We start from the raw sequence: 22,114 nt of genomic DNA, 5'->3' as shown, positions 1-22,114 counted from the left end.
GTACCTCTTTATTGAGTTTGGATGCAAACATTTCAAATCCACCACAATACTATACCTTTTGCTGTAAGACGCATGGCCTGACCGCAGCAAGACTACTGGAGCGAGGTTTAACTGCAACACAACAGAATAAGCAGCATCTACCACTTTTCATCTGAAGCATTGTCTAACTGCATATTCAAAATTGAAATACAAGCACATTACCTAAAAAGATCTTGATAATATGAGGTATGCTGTAGAAGTGCTTTTTAAAATCTTGGTAGGCACGCTTTTAAACTGGTACCATTTTAATTATAAACAGTATTGTTGTACTCGGTAGAAATCCGCTAGACTTCCAGTTGAAATGTTTGTCTCGTTGCATTTCTTGTGTGTCATGATCGAGTATTTAAATCTATGGTTACACCCAATACCGCATCTTTACAAATAAACAATGTTTCTATTTTTAGCTCAGAATGCTGCAGAGGACTGTGACATCTGATATGAGTCAATCAATAAACTGAATGCAGAACGCAGGTAGTGAGTAGGCTGTGTTAGCCAGTGGAGCACAGGGAATTACAGTACGCTGCACTGGATTAACCGGGGAGCCGCAGGTCTACAATAGGGGTATAACGATTCATTGTGTATCAATGAATCGTGATACTTTAACGTTTGTTGTATCACGCTAGATAGATGTATTGTTTGTATCATCACAAAAGACCAAAAACATATCTCCTTGTAGTAGATACTTGTTGCCTTTGCCTGTCTGCAGTACTTACTTTGGGAAGGGGTGCTAGTTAATCTAATAGCCGATGATTGTAGGAGCTAAACAGACAAGAGGCTAGTTGGGGACACAAATAAGGCAACACGCAGCACCCCCATTACCCAGTGTGGCACGTCAATCAACAAGACGGGCCATTGACAGACTTTTCCCATCTCAGACTGTCTGCCTCAGTTAGGATTGCAGACTGGCAGAACTCCACCTCCTTGGTGGGGGTTACCTAATTAGTGTTGAATGTGAAGGTCTCTGAAAAGCGGGTTTTAAATCTTGCACTGCAGTTTTGAACTAGAAAGTTGACTTTTTATAGGTGTTTCTTTTATTTGAGTAGCTTTAATCAATGGTAGTTAAGGTAAGAGACTGAATTGCAGAACAATAAGGTTCCTGGTATGAGTCCATTGGGTTGCATTCTTTGTGTCAGGTGATGCAGCACGTGTAGAAAACCGGGCACAACCGCTCATACTGTAGATGTGCTGTTTCAAGGTACTGTGTTTATCTAAGTTTACTGAAAAGCAATTAAGTGAAATTTATCACAAACTGTAAAAACATGTATAAGAATCGCGTTTAAACACTGCCACAGCACAGGCTTCTCTTGAAATAACTTTTGGTAACATTTAGGTTACAGCAAATGGCTGTCGCAGGCTGCTTTGCAGGCAAGTACTTGTGCATAAGTGACTGGGGGTTTATTTTTGCAGTTAACATCAGAGGTAGTGTAGTATAAAAAGGGTTCAAATCATGTTCTCAGGTTGACTCCCCTTGCAGTTAACAGTTCAAGCCCCCCAGAGGGAGTGTGAGGAAGGCTTGCGGTTCTGTTAACATTGCTGTATCATGTGGGTGATTTTGATAGAACAGGTTACACCTTGCAATAATCCTGTAGTATCCTATTACATACTGCCAAGCTTTGTAGAGAAGTGTTATTCACCTGGGTAGTCTTGCTCCTGCAATACTTCATTGTCTCTTATAAAATAGACATGGGAGTTATCTATTGCAAGTTGCCTAAATAAGGTGAGGTCAAACTTGCCAAGTTTAACAGATGCCACTACCGTTGCATAAACGGGTAAAGCTTCTGTGCTGAATTTATTAGCTAGTCTGTAGAGTATGTCTAGAACCTCAGTGTGACTAATTCAGCTTGTAGTGGCCTGTCCTGCTGCAGCTACACAGTGAGTGTGTTCTTTGTGTCCCTGATTACACTTGTATGTCCATGAGGCTTGGGTTAGCAAGGCTCTTGGGCACGTGACTATCCGACTATAGTCTTTTATATGGTTTGTTGGGACTCTCAGGTTTTCAGTTGTCTGCGTCCCCGAGTCACGCGTCTGACATGGGCTGCCCCACCGCGGATTATTTATTTTGTTTTTTTTAAACATGCTGGTCATACAGCTGCGTTGTGTGTTCAAGCTTCAGAATGCTGGTGGGATCATACGTTACAATTCCTGCAGTGGAGATCGGGAAAACATTGACCAGGGTATGACTTGGGTCGGAGCGGACTGAGCACTATATTGAATTGCGCCCCTTTCACTTGACCTCCTATTTACGGTTGCCTGTTTTGCTAAAATCCGTTTTTAGGCTTTCTTGCTGACTACTTCCCATGCATAAGAAACTGTTAAAAAATCTAATAGCTAGGGCTGTATTTTGCTGGTGAAAAATAGGTATTTCTGTAGTATCTGTACCACACTACTTATGTACATAAATTCATTAATAGTTATACATTGGAGTTTACTTACCTGTCATCTTTGAAAACGTCTGAAGAGCCACTCTAGCTGGTAATGCTGCTTATAAAAAGACAAGTGTTAAAAGAAAAACGCAACAATTTCAAGATATTTCACAATTAAACATAATATGTATTAAAGCAGAAAAAATGGCTTTGTCACAAATGTTGAATATTTGAATGCTTTATGGTTCTGGAGCATTTGGTCTCCTTTAATATTTAGAGCAGTGAGGGATGCCCGGTTGCTAGAATGGTTGGTTTTCCTTTTGATCTTTATGGAATTTTGCTTTTAAGGATTTTATTGCTATGTCTTTTTTGTTATGTTATACAGAAAGAAGTGTTTGATTTATTGTTTTAAAACAAAAAAAGTAAAAACTTTAATGTGAAAAAAAAAAAAGGCATGGACCCTCAATGGGAACATGCTCTGGGTTAAGTGTAATGAACAGCAAGGTGTGTGTGTGTGTTACATACAGGGATTCATTTGTTTTCAGGGGACCATAATATTCCAACAGGTTGTGGGGATTTTTTCATTGGGAGTTGTGCCAAAATGTTTGATTTATTGAAATCCCTGTCTGAACTTGATGTTTTCCAAAAATGACTTTTTCACAAATAATTTTAATGTTAGCCTAGCTCATCCTTGTATAATGAGCATAAAATAAACAAAGGTTCTGTTTGAAACTAAAGCTGCAATACATGGGACAAAAAGACCTTGAAACCGTAGTAGATAATAATAGCATCCACTAGTAAAACGTTTTCCAGGATCTCACATGGCCCTGAACCCACATGTACTTTCCCACATGCGAGAGTGCATAGCTGGTTATTTAGTGACATGTGCAAGCAAGCCAACTAAAAACGCCTTGGATAATGTTACACACCAGGGTAAATAAATGAAATCCACAGTTAAGTGCGTATGCTGTTTTCAGTGTATAACACACTGCTGTGTTAATAGGGTGGAATTGCTCCCTTGTTTCAAATATACTGTTTTGTTTTCGAAAAGTTAGAGTCTAAACTACATTCAACTTGGAGCAATCTTTACAGACTACAAACGTGTAAAACTCCACAACACAATCCCTCCCACTTCCTTCAGGCTAATTCCTTGATGGGATTTCAGTCAGAAGCACCATTTCCTACAGCAGCGTTCTTAATTTTTGATGCTTACGTGACAAAGTTCTAAGAAAATTTAAATGCTTCAGATAGGGATGGCTAAAGCAGATAAAACAGTGTCTCTAAGCTGTTTTAGATAAGCTGCAGATTCAGTGAGTTTCAAACAAAGATTAAGATTTCTATCTGGCACAAGAAAGTGCTAGCTGTTCTAGTTCACGCAAGCTGTTAACTATGATTTAGGTGTATTTTATTTCAGGTGCAGCGAGTGTGAATTATTTTGCATGTTGGTCTCCCCACAGCACAATTATGTAGCAGCACAGGCATGGTGATTCATTCATCACAGACACCGCCTGCCAGCTGATAGTCTGGAGTCAGGAGACCGAGGAGTGACTGCTTTTAAGGAAATTGTTTCAAAATAGCTGCATACTGTTTCTCTTTAGAGAACTGGGGAGCTACTGTACTTAGAAATAAAAACTGAATGTGTTTTTAGCACCGTACCTTATAACACTAAGTGCCAATGGTTAATTTGGGGCGGCCAAACTGTAACTTTTTGTTTTGATGTACTGCACAATTTTATGTTTGTTGGGGAATTCATGAAATAAAGAATCAGCACTAGCAAGCGTGGCACTTTTGATGTCTTGATATAAGGGCTTGCCGTGCTTTGCAATGCAATGAGATACTTCCTCAATGCCGTTTCAATGAATTCTTTTTTTTGTGGTTGGTGTTGAAATGGCGTTTTACACTTGAGGTTTGATAAACAACACTTTCATTACAAGTAACATACAACATTTTCCCTTTATGGTGAATCGTTCCAAATGTCTCTGTGGTAGATCCTTCCAGGAGGATTGGACAGTGTCTGAAGTTTAGCTTTTTTGATTGTGCTCATTTTCTTAAATTTCACTTTTCAGTTAACTGATAATAATTATTATTATTATTATTATTATTATTTTTTTTTAAAGCACAGTAAAACAAGTTGTCTTACTATCTCCCCAGGACAGGTCTCTGTACAGCAGCAGCTTGCAGAATTAACAGCTGTCCCACTATTGGAGATATTTGCTGGGTGCCATACCTGACAAAAAATGGCCACAGTTAATATTGCCCACCACATTTTGCCCCCTGCTGTCATAACTGCCAGGCCAAACATACATTCCTCTCTCTGTATTTAACCCCATCCCACTCCTCTTCCCCTTTTATACTTTGCTGAGCACTTAATACTGGTCTCCCATCATTTCCACTCATCCCTAGGAACTTGCAGTCTGTTCTAAGTAATTCCCTCGCATTCCCCATTCCCTGTCTCTTAGTACACTGCACATGCTAATCTACACTCACATGCTGTTCTTGCTGGAGTTGGCCAAAGAGCGTTGCGATGGTAGAAAGCAGGACTACAACATTGTGGACCAGTGGGAGGCAAAGCGAGGAGGCAAGACTGATCAAATTCAGAACAAAAAATATTAATCTGAAGTTTTTATCCATCCTTCACTCCATTTTTGCTCATGGATTATATTTTATTGTAAATTTACAGACATAACAAAGCAGTAATGAGAGTGCACCTCACAGGGACTCATCCCTGTTTATTTTGGTCAATGAGATTCTTTAACCCCTTGCGGTCCGACATTACAATTTTCCCTTTCTAGTCCGACAAAAAGACGTCAAGCACAGGTCTCTAGTTTGTTTTTTTTTCTCCGGAAAAGCTGAGAAAACCTTTCAATGGCCGAGTGAGACCGATGGGAGCGGAATGAATTTAAAAAAAAAGGGGGGGTGTATTTGAGCAATACACATAGCACATGCACTACAGAGATAGCACAGACAAAAAACAAAGGAGGGTAGCAGCTTCTGCATCCAGCACTCGAAGAATGTCACGTACATTTGCTGAGCTTTTTGAGATGTTATATTAGTAAAATAATGACTTGGATCGCATTATTGAGGAGTTTGGTGATAACGAGTGATCAGGAGAGGATTTATCAGTATGCACGTCTATAAAGAGGTATGTGAAAAATACAGCAAACAAGGGCTTGGCTGGAGATGCAATACTGATGTCTTTTTGCTATGCAGGGCCTTTTAAACCTGTTTTACTCTGCATGTGAAAATAAATTGGACCTGACGTGCCTGACAAGCACTGAATAAATGGACCGCTAAGGGTTAATCCTTATTCAAGCAAGATCAGTCAATCTCAAAGCACTTCACAGCATAGTAAAATAATAACAGCGCGTCATACAATAAATATACTGAGCCTCAAAAGAAACTTCTCACTATTATGACATTTATTTTCGGGGAAAAAAAGGGTATATAAATGATGGACATTGATGAAATACTTTTGTTTTTTTAATCACTTGACCATGACATGCTTGAGTGACTGAAGCATGTGCACTTAATCACTTAATTAGTGAGACAGTTGATTGGAGTATTTCAGCTGTTGAATTGCAAGCTTGAATAAAAGCAATAAAGAAAATCACAGAAATGCACCAATATGCCACATCTGTCAAGAGAGCAGCATCTATGTGCAATCGGCATGTTGAAGGCTCGCATTTGATTTGCTGGCCCCATCCTATCAGCAAATCAGTTTTTTAAATGCTTTGTAAGTACATGCCCTCTGTGTATTGAATCCAGAGCAGGACAATAGGCTTGTATTCCTGGCAAACAGCCTGTAAATATATTGTGCACATTGAAGAAAAATTGCTATATTATTTGCGCTTCTTTGAAGTTTCAAAATAAACTGTTATATAGTGATATTCAATAACATTTAAAAAAAAAAAAAAAAAAAAAAAAAACCACGCAATTTTAGAGTAATGTTCTGCTTGACCTATAGCAAGTATACCAATTAAGATAAGTAAATCAATTTATTTGTAGTATTAATATGATGATGATTTAAGCAAGGATTTCCGCATTGTATATTTCACAGATAGTGAAGGTTAGGTAGTACAGTATTAACAAGATGCAATGCGTGATGCTGCAGCTGTCACTGAATAAAACGACAGTTTTCATAAACTTGTATCTAGTTTATATAGATTGCATTCCAAAGTACTGTAATATGTTTTGAATAAATATTTTAGTAACACCCCTGTAGTATGTTAAACATGCTTTAGGCTTGTTGCAAATGGTGTGTGTTTTTTTTTCTCCTGATGCTACCAAGGCATAATTACCCCTCGCATTCAATTGTTGTGCACAAGCTTTTACTTAACTGCAATGGTATTAAAATAATCACGTTGGGGTGGGGGGGAGGAATGGAACGAAAATATGTGGGCGGTATTTCAATCAATATTTATTCGTGAGATTATCTTGTGTGCCCAATTAATCGATTTTACTATTTTGAGGCTTAACTGACCTCCAGTGTTCACAATTTGCTATACTTGGTTTAACTTCACTATCTTTTGATGTGAAATTTCTTAAGACGTCTTTTATATATTGTCAAGGTATTTCCAGGGAGGAAAGTGATTGTTCCCTGTTTGAAGTACGGTACAAGAAAAAGCAAATAACTCCAATTTCACTTGTCAAAGATTTGACAAAGACCCCACTACAGTATTTGCTGCTTTAATAATAAAGCCACATTGGAATGACCTACAGTATGTTGCAGGAGTTTAACAAGTTTGTGTGGACATCAAAAGCGTAATTTTAGGCATACAAAGGGGAAATTTCTCCTGAAGTGAGTGTCGCTGTGCAGAATTCGAATGCTTCTCTGACTTTATTTATCCCTTCATTGTCAGAAGGCTTGACTTTCAATGTCACCGTAGTGCTGAGGCGGATGTACTGTAATCCAATGTATGGTACTAGTGGGATGCACCACCTTTATGTTCAAGTCTCATATGCTCTTGGGGTATACTAGTAAACAATATGGAAGCCTCCTTTACAAATGAATGTTAAATAATCGAAAGACTGGTAATTCTTTTCAGATCCAGCTTGGGTGACATTTCAGATGTGTTTGGTGATCTATTCAGAAAGGACACTTGCTGTACTTCGTGTTCCTTTATTTTAATTATGAGCACAACAATGTGTACAGGCACATGTGTCATCATAAAGAATGTGTAAAAATAGGATAAACCCTAGGGCATGCAGTTAAGGTTGGTGTTAAAAAAAAAAAAAAAAGAAAAAAAATCTGGTATTGTTACACAAATATTGTTCCATGTTTTTGTTGTGCAGACTGTACTGTGATTTTAAATGGAACCTAGTCAATGTTATTGCGGTTGGCGAGGAATGTGGGATTGCAAAACCGGTGCAGCCATTTCGGGGTTATCAAGTTCATCAAGCAGGTAAAATGTAGCCGGGTTCACAAAGTGTACAAGCAATGTTCAAGTCTTCGTTCAATACCATATTTTCTTAAGCACAATTTTTTCCTTTTGTTTAGTGAATTAAAATATGTCACAGCGGATTTTTTCCAATTAAAGCAACAGTAGCATAGTATTATGTCAAAATAATTTTTTGCTGTAGTGTGTTCAGAATAAAATAACACCTGTCATATAACAACCTAAATATTCTACATCTAAATATTATTTGTTAGAATTAAACAGAAGTTAATCTTAACAGTGTAAATATTGTAACCTGGCCAAAACAATGGAAAATACATTCCCAACATTACCATAGTTTAACATTACTAATTACAACTAGCCGTCAAGTACTGACATCTTAGTCAAGTTACTTTTGTTTATTCAATTACCTGTAAGTAATTCAGAACAAGGATACCTGGTTGTACTTTTAGTGGTCGGTGCAAATGTTGACGTTACTCCATCAATTCACAGAAAGTCAACCGTAAATAACAAAAAAAAAAAAAAAAACCTCCTTTCCAACTGCAAGTATCTCGCCTTTACTTATTAGTCACTGCGTAGTTCTGCTTAACATTTAGGTTGTCTTTAACGTTAAATTACCTTTCTAATTTCAATGTTACCCAAGTTTGGATTACTACTTTTAGCACTTGCTATATACATTCTTTCAGTTCACACATTCAAGGTTCATCGCTGCCATGCTCCTGGAAGTTGTTTCGTGAATGGCTAGTAACAGCTGCAGAAGAAATTGCAAGCCATTTCTTCTGCAGCAACAGTTGGCAACAATTTCAAATAGAATAAGATTGCTGTAGAATGTTGCTATTGCAAGCATTGCATAATTAATTAGGGTCCTTACGTTTTAATATGCAAATAACAACGGGTTAAAGACTGGCATAAAACTTCTTAAGCATCAGCATTAAAAAAAAGACGCATTTCTACAAGTAGCTAATGTATAAGGCTTTTTTTTGTGTACTCGAATATGTAATATGTTATTGAATACTTTTTTTCTTTTCGTGTATTTGACTACACTGACCCACTCCTAATTAGGATTATTATAATTCAGTGTTAGCGTTGCTGTGACTGTATGGTTGGTAACAGCTTGGTTGTGGGTTTGCTTGTGAAAAAGTGAGTATCATTTGTGCACATACATTTTCAAATCTTGAATACAGTATTTTCATTCTCTGACAAGCACGCAAATGTGTGCATGTTAAATGGCTGAAGTAACATATATTGAAAGGCTTTGTTTAGCCACTTTCTTTTGAGGCGTTGGCTCTCTTTGGTTACCATACAGAGTTTAGAAACATACTGAAAATAAAAACCATCATGAAAAAATATATAAATATATTGGGCCAGATAAAATTGCATCTGGGCCAGTCAAAACACTAGCTCATTGGCCAGAGGGGCCGGTAGTTAAAAATCTAAACGTAGAGACCTGAAATGGCAAGTTTTTCCAGCTTAGCCATATTTAAATATTGATTTAATTAAAAAATCACATCAAACAGATGTCTTAAAGTCATTTTGAATGGGATGTATTTTTTTTTTATATATGTAAATCTACTCCACTATATTATTGGGGTGAGACCGAATAGTTGAACATTCGAAGTGAATCCAACATTCGAAAGTTTAAAAAAAATTATATTTTTTTTTATTTTAACCTTTTGCGTCCATTTATGCACGTCAGGTCCAATTTATTTTCAAATGCACTGTTTATTTTACATGCGCTGTTTTAAAATATTTTTTTCAGAGTAAAACCGGTTCAAAAGGCATTGAATCGCAAAAAAACTCAGTACTGTATCTACAGCCAAGTCCCACCCCTTGTTCGCTGTATTTTTCACGTATCTCTTTATAGACGTGCGTACTGATAAATCCTCTCCTGATCACTCGTTTTATCACTGAGAAACGCCCTTTTTTCGGTTTCATTCGGCCAGCGAAAGGTTTTTTCAGCTTTTAACAGAGAAAACGACTGACCCGTGCTTTACGTCCGCAAAGGGTTAAAGCCTGTACAGCTGATTGGCTCTCTATGTAGCGGTAGTGAAGATTGACTGGAGGGTGGGATTTGTTAATTCTTGTCTGTGATTGGCTAAACTAGAACGTATCTCGGCTAACGAAGGCTTCCTCACAGAAAAGTTCTCCATGGAAATACTTTGACAGAGTTAATGAAAACACTGTTAAGTGTAAAATATGTGCAGTGCAATTAAATTACCACAAATCTACAACTGGTATGTTAACCCACCTAAAAGCCAAACACCCTTCTGCGACGCTAGCAACGACAGAAAAGGAAAGAGGACCACAACAAACCGCCATTGCATCCTTTGCGGTGAGGCCTCATCAGTGTGACAACGTACGTGCTGAAAAAACATCAGCCCTTATTGCTAATATGGTGGCAAAGGACATGCTTCCCATAAGTTTTGTTGAAGGTGAGGGATTTTGGGAGTTGATGAAATTTGTGGAACCTGAATACACAGTCCTTGCACGAAAAACAATTACCACTCGACTCAAAAAAATGCATGTGGATTCAGCAGCTTCTTTCCGCAGAAACTTGTCAAAGGCTGAGAAGGTGGTGATTACTACAGATGCGTGGACTGCACTGACTACCGAGTCGTACGTGACGATAACCTGTCATTTCATAGAGGATTGGGAAATGAAAAGCATAGTTCTACAGACTCGCGCCATGCCAGAGAGGCATACAGCAGAGAATCTCGCAAATGTGTTGAACACCTCTGTAAACCATTGGGGTTTATGGGGGAAAATCACTGCCAGTGTTCACGACAATGCCAGCAACATCATCTTAGTAAACTCGGAGTTTGTTGAATGGGACTTGAATTTGTGCTTTGCACACACTCTGCAGCTCACTGTCAACGATGGTTTTAAACTTGGTGCCATACGTAATGTAGTCTGTGTCCAGCCGTCTTGTGTCGCATTTTCATCACAGTGCAATAGCTACTCAGGCTCTGAAGTTGAAACAAAAACAGCAAACTCTGCCTGAGCACCGACTGGTGCAGTATTGTCGGACCCGATGGAATTCAATCTATGCCATGTTTGAGCGCTTACAGGAACAGAGGTGGGCAGTTGTCGCAGTCCTGTCTGACAGGGTGTAAACAAACCTTTCAGATGCCCGCACACTTGACCTGGCTGATGACAGTTGGGACGTTATCGAGGAGCTACTCCCAGTGTTACGCTCCTTGAAATGTGCTACAACTGCTTTGTGCGGTGAGTCGGAGGTATCGATTTCAATGATGTACCCTGTCACGTCCACTCTGCTGTCTAAGCATCTGATTTCTACCACAGGAGAGTCCACAAAAGTCTCACAGTTTAAAACAACTGTCCCCGAGTCACTTAAGCATCGTTTGGCACCCGAAGACACAGAAACAGCACAGAAGGTGGTGCTTATCGCTTCATTTCCAGACCACAGACACACCTGAAGTTTACAGAGGATGCGGTCAGGAATGCAGTCAAAGATAAAGTTGGGGAATTACTTTCAAGTCTCCTGGAGAACACTGATATCGCAGAAAAGGAACCAGGTACCTCAGAGGCAAGTGGACCACCTGCAAATCAACAACGCTCTGACAAGGATTCTGCTGTGGCTACTTTATTCGGAGTTGAGTACTACAGAGACGCCACAACCTCTCTGCAAACGGAACTGGAAAAGTACACACAAGATGAGTGCATTCCTCCCTATGAAGACCTTCTGGCATGGTGGAAGGTGAATGAAAGCAGGTACAGGAAATTATACCTGTGCATCCCAGCAACTTCTGTACCAGCTGAGAGAGTTTTCTCAGCTGCGGGCCTGATAGTCAGCAGACTGCGCACTCGTCTTCTCCCGGACCATGTGGACATGCTGATTTTTTTAAATAAGAATAAGTGAACATGATGATAATAATAATAATAATAATAATAATAATGGGCATTGATAGCCTAATTATTCCTAAAGTTAGCTAGATAGTCTAATGCATTTTGTATTTCGCTGTTGTGGCTGGAAAACATTGCCACAAGGATGCTAATGTTAAAGCATTTGCCTCGCAGCTCACATTGCTAAACTATTATTGCATGAAAACTAAATTAATAATTGAATAAAATTAAAGAGAAATGCTTGTCGGTCAGGTTACAGCTGTAATTCCAAAATATTCAGTTCTTATGCACACATGTCAACTCTGCCGTAATTTATTGGATATGCCCATATTTTATAAGCAAGCGTTACTTTTTTTTTTTTTTAATTGTCACAACCTTTAGAGTTAATTTGAAATTATAATTAATGCAAAATACGAGTGTCTCGCACGAGCTGCATGAGAGTTGACAGGTATGCTTATGTTATTGCCGCTGCCATTATGGCATTTCCATATGTTTCCTAATAGGAAGGTATTTTTTTACATAGCCTAATGTTTATTTAACAATGTTGTTAAAGTTGTTGTGTTAGCCAAGTACTTTAAAATAAAGTTCAGAATTTATTGCAATTGCAATAATTGTCAGATTGCATTATTTCGCATTTAATGTACGTCTCATTTTGAATGGGAGTCGGCGGGCGGGGGGGGGAGCAACTATTCGATTAGTCAACCTCAACAGCTGTGGAATTATCGATAGTCAAAATATTTGTCACGCACATCCCTGCTATATTAATGCATCAAAAATAAGTAAACTTAAATGGCAGATGTATAGCTTTGCTTATCAGTTGCATGCAGAAAATGTGAGCTGCATAATACCATACTAGAAATATCAATTGTTTGACTAATACCATTTTTATTAAAGCTTAAAGTAAGGCTGTTCCTCAATTAACTGTTCCCATCCCAAGAGGTGGTTTTCCTATCAAGTCAATTATTTAAAGGAAAAAGGGAGTAGTGTGCTTTTAGGAAAGAAAAGCACAATAAAAAAAATGCACTTGTTTCTTCCTCCCAGTATAACTTCCAGGGTTAAGGGTCGATTCCTGTTTTTAAATTTCCAGTTCCTTTTGAAGGGATTGATATTTGAGACATAATTGTGATCGTTCAACTGCTACTTGCAACTTTTGATAAATAGTGTGTTGGAATTGATTAAAAGAGAATGGAAATAGGAATTAAATCATTTGAATGCAGAGTCAACTACAGCAGTTACTGTGTAGGGAAATCTCTATCTAGGCTGTATTTTTTACTGTAGTGTGAGTTCTGTACTCACACCCTAGTGAGAATTCATCTAGTTTAATAGTTTAAATAAACAGTAAAGGAGCTTCCTCATCTGAATTCAGAAGAATGTTTAGCCTTGCTTTTATAATGTTAATAGAGGGCATGTTTGCTTAAGAAGATTATAACTTTCAGCTTACCCACTGCTAGCTCCTCAGCTATGAATTAGGCATGTGTCACATTGTAAACATTGAGTTGTCTTTCTCTTCTTCTTTTATTAATTCATTAAAGCTGAAATAAATGTATATTTAAGTATAAATCTGTTTCCAACTAAGTCCATGTCGGTCATTGAACCAAATTTGAAGAGTGTTCTCAAAGTGAAATGCATTGAATGATAGAGTGTTCTTATGCCAGACCACAAAATATATTTCCAGACACTTGCCAGTGTCAAATGTCATGGCATGTCTTCATTCATATTTGTGCATTGTGAGAAGAAGTGTTACCTGAAAAAACAACATGGTGTCATAGAAGTTTGGTCCATTTCAAATACAGTCTAAACAGGGTGTAGCCAACAAAACAATTCCATAAATCTTCCCAGAGATGCACTTCCATTCACAATATAGGTATTAAATCTGCATTGTTGATTTAAAAACATGAAATCTCAGGTAGTATAACAGGTTAATAAAAACTCTACTTGCAGGGTAAGCCTTGCTTCCAGGTCATCATCTTTGGTCATTTCACCTGGGGAGGGAAATTGTCCCCACCCCTTCAAAGGCTTCAGATTTTTCCCCGTTCTAAGCAACATGTTGCTTGCCCTATTAACATACTTTACAGCAATATAAACAAATGGATGTGCAATTATTTTGCTTCCAGCAACCAATGTTAAGGTCTGTAAAGAACCTTGAAGGACACTGTCAAGCTTATCTTCTTGGCTGTTATGATTGATGGCTGAATTTTTAGGTTTAACCGTTTTCTCTCTCCTCTCTTGTTTTAGAAAATGCAAGAAAGGTCGGAGGACTGTAGCCGTTGGCAGGCCCATTGACTCCCACCCCCTGTAAGTGCTCCGAAAGAACCAGTGGTCCTGGAATGGCGCAGGGCAGCCAACAGCTAGACATCCAGATCCTGCATGACCTCAAACATCGCTTCCCCGAGATCCCTGAGGGAGTGGTGTCTCAGTGCATGCTCCAGGTACTAACCACAAGAGCGCACCTCAGAAATGCCTTGCTTACCGAAGGGGACCACACAATAGGGCCTACCAAACAATACAAAAACCTCTACTGGTGGGCAGTGTTGAGAAGTAGCACGTTACAAGTAATGCATTACTATAATCTGATTACATTTTTCAGTAATGGTTCTCTTTTTGGACAAAATGTGGTAAAATATAACATTTTATCTGAAAAAAATAATGGTAGTTTTAGTTGCATTTAAAAAGAGGACTACAGCTAATCCTAAAGTGCTTCAACAGCGCAAGCCAAACCTTAAATTCCCTTGAACACGCTTTTTATAACATCTTGCAAGAAAATGGTGTCAGAGGAGTAAAAAAATATGCAAAAAAATACTAAAATTATTTTAATGAGCAAGGAGTGGAAGCCCAAATTCCCTAGTAATATTTATACATCAATCAATCATGTTCCCAAAATGTTCTTATCCATTTACAGCTGGGTGTGATTTATTTATTTATTTGTTTAATTATTAAATGGCACAGGCACTTGGAATAAGTAGTCAAATAGTTTGTCTCTGCTTACCAGTGAATTGAAATTTCGCTGTTTGTAGATGTAAGTAAATAAATAAATAAATAGAAAAGCATTTTCTGAAGCGTGGTTTGGTCTTTTGCAATTCTTGTTTGAAAAAATGTATTGGTTTTTAAAAATGTATTAGACAACTGAATTCTACCAATCCTAATCAAACTCTTAGTACTATTATATGTTATAAATGTGCTCTACAGTCCCTATAGAAAGTCTACACCCCCTTTCAAAATGTTCACCTTTTGTTGCCTTATAGCCTGGAATTAAAATGCGTTAAATTTTTTTTTTTTTTTTTTTTTTTTTTGTATCTACACATCCTACCCCACAACTTCCAAGTGAAAAAAATGTTCTAGAATTTGCAGAAAATTAATTAAAAATAAAAACTGATAGCTTGGTTGGATAAGTGTCCACCCCTCCCTTCTATAGCAATCCTAAATTAGCTCAGGTGTAACCAATCATCTTCAAAATAACACACCAAGTTAAGTGGCCTCCACCTGTGTTAAATTTGTAGTGATTCACATGATTTCAGGATAAATTCAGCTGTTCCTGTAGGTTCCCTTTGCTAGGTAGTGCATTTCAAAGCAAAGACTTAACCATGAGCACCAAGGCAATTTCAAAAGAATTCTGGGACAAAGTTGAAAGGCACAGATCAGGGGATGGGTACTAAAAAAATATCAAAGGCCTTGAATATCCCTTGGAGCCATTACTCAAGAAAGCCTACCTTGAATCCTGTTTTGAAGTATGCAATAAAAACACTCAGGAGATTCTGTAGCCATGTGACAAAAAGTTTTGTGGTCTAACGAAACTAAAATGGAACTTTTTGGCCTAAATGCAAAGCGTTATGTTTGGCACAAGCCCAACACCGTGCATCACCCAAAGAACACCGTCCCTACTGTGAAGCATGGTGGTGGCAGCATCATGTTATGGGGATGTTTCTCATCGGCAGGGACTGGGGAACTTGTCGGTATAAAAGGGAAAATTAATGGAGCAAAGTACAAGAGAAGTCCTTGAGGAAAACCTGCTCTCCTCTGCAAGAAAGCAGAGAATGCATGAAACTCTGAGGCACTGACACAACAAAATGTGAAAAAAGTTCAAGGGGGTATAGACTTTCTGTAGGCACTGTATATCGTTTGGTAGGCCTGACAATTGGCGCTTGCTTACAACGTTCTGTCATTGCCAATTCTATGGTTTACTGGTTGTGAAAGTTGGCTCAGTTTTTATTGTTATATATAATTAAATTGTGTCATCTTCGATAGTTGAGATTGATTTTATAAGTTTGAACTTGCCAGCTGTGTGTATTGGAAGTAGAAAAAAATCATCTGCACTTCATGTACATTTGAGACATGATGTAAGTGTTTAATTATTGTCTAGGTATGGTCATAAAAAAATCACTATAAGTGGTTTTATTTGCCAGAGGATCAGCACCAGGCCTAGATATATACCTTGTCTAGACATTCAAGAAAGAGGACGTGCTGTCTGTTGCTAGGAAATAAAAGGAATAATCCCTTTACACCACTGCCTACGTAACATAAGGAATGTTGTTTATCATATGGGTCCCTTTTAAACCATGTTATAAATTGATGCAAGCTATTGTATTGCTTTGTTCTACAATGATAATAACGTAAATGAAGGGTTGCAGTACTTTATTGTCTGATGCTAACCAGGTATGCAAACCTACTTTGCACCCTGCAATGTTTTAGAAAGGCCACTTTCTTTTGTTTTGTAAAAGTGGCAAAGTTTTGGCTGAAAGCAAAGTTTGCATGTTTCTTTTTAAAAAAAAAAAAAAAAAAAAAAACTAACCCTTACCTCCCTTGTGTGTTTGGATATCCTGGAATGAGACAAACTCCTGAGGAGATGCATTTGGTGTAAACACACTGACATCTGGCTCGTTTCTATGGGAATAAACTCCAGTTTCATAACCGTCTGTCTTTAGCTGCAGCCCCTATTCACAAAGTTTAAATTCCTGTTTTAAAGTGGTATTTTAATAATTCAAGCTGTACTGTGTTATACAGAGTGGAGTGTAATGTTAGTCCCTGGTTTGATTCTTCCCTATGAAATGCTTCTTGCTGCCCACTCCTCTGTATGTTTTGAATTGTTACTATAAGTAATTTGTAATTCCTGAGGTCCTGGCTATTACATTTTCCATTAGACCATTATGAGGAAATCAATAAAAAGAAGCATAGTCAAACAGTAGGGGAGATACAGGTTTAATAATGTCAGCCTCTCTAGATCAACTCTAGTCTATCTTTGTTACTTATTGAAGTTGTTGTAATGGAAGAATAAGATTACCTCTTATTTAGTTTGGCAAATATTTGTTGTTCATTATAAACAGTGTTGCATGAATTAATTAAATAACTTTGCGGTTTTGAAATGCAAGTTAGGAAGGCATTGTGTGAAACGTATTGTCTGTGTATTGGTTATAGCTGTATAGCACAGTGTAGCCATCAGTACAAATCTCCTTTTTATGTAATAAGACAATGCTATTCTATCGCTGATTTTACTAATGCGACACCTAAATCTTGGAAACTGCTGATCAAAATTTGAAATGAGAAGCATGAGTTTGATCCCATATTTGATAAGACTACTTGGACATTGAGAGAGCATTCAGGTCTTCCACGTACTATAGGTCACATCACCTTTTCATGGTACTAGCACTTGATAAGCTGACCAGTTGAAGGATATTTCTTGCGACCTGCGTGCTGTTTAATTTCTAATAGTTTGCTAAAAAAAAAAAAAAAAACATCGCAAACTCCAAGACTGAATAGTTAACAAGCACGGCACAATAAATAGGCTATTGTTTATTTTTAATGTAATGTGCATCATATTTTTCAGGCTGTGTTTATGTTAGTATTGAAAACTGCTGTCTGTATTTATTTGTTCTGAAGGAAGGCGCTGTATAAGAAGCACCGGGGATCTGAACGACATGAGCAGTCTCTGTGTGAGCTTCGATTTCTTCCCCCACAAACCTCTTTGGGGAATGAGGGAATAGTTCAGTCTCCATACCTGTTCAATCCAGTCCTTGATCCAGTGCAGATAATCTGAATTGGTTCCGCAGTGAAGGCAGACAGGTGCAATCCACTTAAATATACTGGCAACAGAATAAATATAAAAAATAAGTCTATCAAGAAGCGTTCAAGTTAGTATCCTGGATATTCTCGGATGCAGTTAAATAACTGTTCACATTAACAATATATTCTTGCAATTTCATCTTTATTTAAATTCACCATGCTGTTTTGTATGACATATTATAGTTTTGTAAACTTCAACCAAATCTCACATTACATCACAAATGCTATCCTGGCATCAGACCTAGGGTCAATTAGAATTACAATTGCAGCAGAATTTTGCTGAAATTACAATTGCAATGATATTTTTTCAATTACAATTATATTTGCAATTATGCTGCAGTAGTTACAATTGTATACAATAATCACAGGTACAAGTACAGAAACAATAACTTATTTTTTCAAATAAATGGGGTCTCTATGGTTAAATACAAGAATTATCACTCAATGTAAAATGCAACACAGAACTGTGAATGATTAAGCTTGGGAAGGTATGTCCTTCTATAATTCAGTTCTCTTATATTTGAATTCAAGTGTAATTAATTTGGACCACTGGCCTCTGATCTATTTCTTCTTTTGTTGTTTGTTAAATACAATTTGTGCTTAAGCTGCTTCTAATATCGAGCTAACAATGCTGCTGTAGTGGTAATTGTCATTCAGCAAGGTTATCCTGGTGTACATTGGATTGAATCTTTATGAAACTCTGAAAATATTAAGTGACACATTCGTATTTGAGCTCAGGTCTGCTTGATATTATTTCCCTCAATACTGCTCAGTTGTAAATTCACCATGGGGCAAGGAGAATGTTTGTTTTCTAAAGGACAGATTTACTTAGGTTAAACATTTGAATAAACTAATAAATCCTTTCAAGCAGGTTTTAAGTCAAAATACTTTAAAAATATATCTTTAACAGTACTTTCCTTAAAACAGCCCTTAAAGTTTTGTAATGCAGTGCGGCCCATTTTTAATGGCTCTGATGTAAATGTAAAACTAATTTTATGCTATAAATTGGACTACAAATGCTTTCAGAATGGTCACTGTCCCTCCTGGTTTTTGTTCCTGCTGTAAACTAAATTGATTAATTGGACCAATTAAGCTTCTAATAAGCACTTAATTGGTCCAATTAAGTAATTTGGGGTATTCAGGTGGGACACCAGCCCTCCAGGACCAGGGTTGAGTACCCCTGCCTTAAATTATTTAGCTTCTAAATCAGGGGTCTCTAGAGGAGGTCCGGAGGTTTTATAGGTGTCTTTACATCATCAGTGGCTAAAGATCTGGAACACCTGTTAATCTTGACCAATTAAGCTAATAATTGGTTCAATTAAGTAACGGATCTGTTGAAACAAAAACCAGCAGCTATAGTAGCTCTCCAGGACCAGGGTTGGAGACCCCTGTTCTAAATCTAACACAGTACTCTCCTCCTTATATAAAATATAGGTGTTTGACAGGGCAGAAGCCTGTGACAGAGGACTGAGGCCCAGATATTCGAAACGTTTGCGCACCACACAGAAGTTTGCGCACCACACAGAAGGTTGCGCGCAAAATGTACCATATTCTAAACTACTTCTTTTTGCATTCACAGATATAATGCATGCATAGCGCAATCTGGCGGGAGTGGCCGACAATTACTACCATGTTCAAAACCACTTTTGCTTTACACAAAATAACGCTTTTAAAAAGCCAGCCTTAATTCTGCACACATCACTGCAACACTCTCACCCAATCACTAAAGTGAAATGCAGGAGCTGTCCGAGGTCTACAACAATGGAAAACACCCAGCGATCATATAATCTGTATAATGATTATATTCAAAAGATTGGTATTGAATACGCAGGTGGTTTTGTGAGGCACAAACACATTTGCATATTGAGCAAAAAAACTTGTTTTCCAACTTCGCAACTGTTTTGTGCTGTGTTGGAACACATCAGTTTTTGTGCAAAAGCACTAATTTTTGCTTGGCACAAATTTTGTGAGAGGATTGCGCATCGCTTTGACTATCTGGGCCTGACTCTTTTGGAGAGGTGACTGTTAAACTGAAAACCATTTAAAAAATTTTCTTAAATTTTGGTTCACTGTTACCTTGTTTTATTTTGCTTTTGTTTTGAACGGAGTGTTCACCTTTTTGTTTTTGGAGGTAAAGGGATTAGTCCTCCTCGTTAGGTAGGGAAATCCTGTTTAGTTAGACAGGACTTCTCAAACTCTGTCCTGGGGGACCCCCCTGTGGCTGCCGGTTTTCATTCCAACCGAACAATCTATTTAACTAGCCCTTTTAATTGAACTGAATTAGCTAATTAGACCTTTTTACTTGTTTTTCAACTCGTAAACAGTTGCATATTTCAAGTTAGATGTAATATTGATAAGTAACTTGAACTGCAACTGTTTACGAGCCGAAAATAAGTAAACATGTCTAATTACACACAATATCTGTTCAGTTAAGGGTATAGTTAAGTAACTGAGAGCTCGGTTGGAATAAAAACCAGTAGCCACAGGGGGTCCCCAGGACAGAGTTTGAGAAGCCCTGAGTTATAGCCTTTCATGGCAAGGTTTTTTTTTTTTTTTTTTTTGCTTCTGTACTGTGTGAAAATTATTATTTTTGTTTTCTTTTTGGAACTACACTGAGTGTGTGCAATAAAAACCTGTACTTCCAAAACAGTCCTGGTGTCGTTCATCTGCCTCTTTCACCTGCATTGATCATAGCACTGAGGGAGGTATTGTCCTCAGTACACCACTAGGGGCAAACTTCTACTAGATACAGTACACTCTCACTCTAACTAACATGTTGGGGTCCAAGCCTTTTGTTCGTTATAATGAGGGGTTTGTTATAGCCAAAGGACAATCAAAATGAACAATAAACTGTTGGAGTAAGTTAATAAGATGAGATTGTGAATAGAAGTAGAATTACATGTACCTGTTCACCTCATGTATACAGTACTCTGCTTTGCTTTATGCTATACGTTGAAGAATTAAAACGCAGTACAAAAGCCAAAATCCTGAACTGAAAAACTTTTATTCAAAATCAATCTAACATTAATCTTTTCAAAGTGCACCAAATCTTAAAATCCCAAACCAAGCTTTTATTCAAAATCAACCCATCTTTTAATCAATTTTGCTTTGCTGCATGGTTGCAGAACAAACCAAAAAAGAGTTTTTTGACAACCTATATTCACGCCAGAGCTATGCCTGTGTTGCTCCTTTTTTCAAACAATCCAATATAGTTTTCAGCTTTGTTGCATCATAGTTAATTTTGTTTCAGAAGCATAGTACACAACACGCACTTCTTATTAAGGCAAAAGAGTGGAGGTGGCATCCTGTGTGTACAGACGGGATGTTGACAGTGTGTGTGTTTTTATTATTATTATTATTATTATTATTATTATTATTATTATTATTATTATTATTATTTGTGGTTCAAGTTTGTTGTAATGAAGGGTGTTATAGTGAGGTTCTGCTGTGTATGTGTGTGTATATGGACTTCCCTTTGAATCATATCAGAAAGTCATTGCCCCAGAGGGAAGGCAATACTGGATGACAGGGATTATGGTGCTCGAAGCCAAAGGCTGAGGGCAATATTGCCTTCCCGAGGGGTAATCATTTTCTGATATATGGCGAAAGTCGCAGTTGATATTTTTTTGTGAAACATTTTGCAATTCGTGACTAAAAGAAACAAAACAAAAGTTATGTGAGGCAGGAGCTTTGCCGGCAGCAGAGATGGACAGGAAGTAAAAATGACAGTCAGGACGTGATTGGGAGAGAAATAAATATTGTAGATGGTTGTAGGAAGCAAAGCGGTTGTTAAAAAATAAAGTTCAGTATCGGAAAGGTTTCAATTTATACTTTTTTTTTTGTTGGCATGTTATTTACTTCAGTGGGAGATGCACCGGCTGCCGAGACACTCGGTGTGATTGGGAGGGAAAGGAGTATTTATAATGCAGGTAGGCATGGAAACATTTTAAATGTACATCTTTATTAAATTTTTTTATTTTTTTATGTTTTACAGGGAAGGTGTCATTTTTATATTGGTGAATATGTGTATGAATAAAATCACTACGCACCACTACGTTCTAAATTCCATGACAAACTGCCATTTTATTTGTTGTTAGTTACAAAACCACTGCCAAAAGTGAGTGACATTCCACCTATTTGTTTCCTTTAATATATCTGGGGATGAAAACATCTAACTGGTACAACACCAACTTGCTGAGTGAAGACAGCAGTCCACCTGAAAATAAATAAACTGTCATTAGTAACTGTCAACAGATGAGGGACAGCTAAATTAAATAGAAGAAAACTAAGATTGAAAAAACACAGCATGGGCTGTTAATGTACTTTAAGACTGGCTTAAAGAAAAAAATGTGGACATTCGTTTTAAGTCCAAAAAATCTCAACATTAAGAGGATTTTA

General features: G+C 37.6%; 1 protein-coding gene across 6 annotated transcripts in view; it reads left to right on the top strand.

Moving 5' to 3' along the window:
- Positions 1-22,114, top strand: part of LOC121327768 (TGF-beta-activated kinase 1 and MAP3K7-binding protein 3-like) — a 43,648-nt gene that overhangs the window by 8,119 nt on the left and 13,415 nt on the right. For 3 of the 6 annotated variants that reach the window (XM_041271957.1, XM_041271959.1, XM_041271960.1), the window contains one exon: positions 13,898-14,091. The exons of 1 other annotated variant lie outside the window; for it this stretch is intronic. In XM_041271957.1, the coding sequence (XP_041127891.1) occupies positions 13,990-14,091 (102 nt within the window). In that variant the 5' untranslated portion in view covers positions 13,898-13,989. Of the gene's footprint in view, positions 1-13,897; positions 14,092-21,585; positions 21,646-22,114 lie in introns of those variants that run through there. 2 more of the 6 variants (XM_041271962.1, XM_041271961.1) reach the window with 2 other exon arrangements.

Source organism: Polyodon spathula, chromosome 15, assembly GCF_017654505.1.
Source record: "Polyodon spathula isolate WHYD16114869_AA chromosome 15, ASM1765450v1, whole genome shotgun sequence".
Classification (NCBI taxonomy): domain Eukaryota; kingdom Metazoa; phylum Chordata; class Actinopteri; order Acipenseriformes; family Polyodontidae; genus Polyodon; species Polyodon spathula.
Note: the sequence above shows the minus strand (reverse complement) of the source record. Positions and strands in the feature narration are given on the sequence as shown.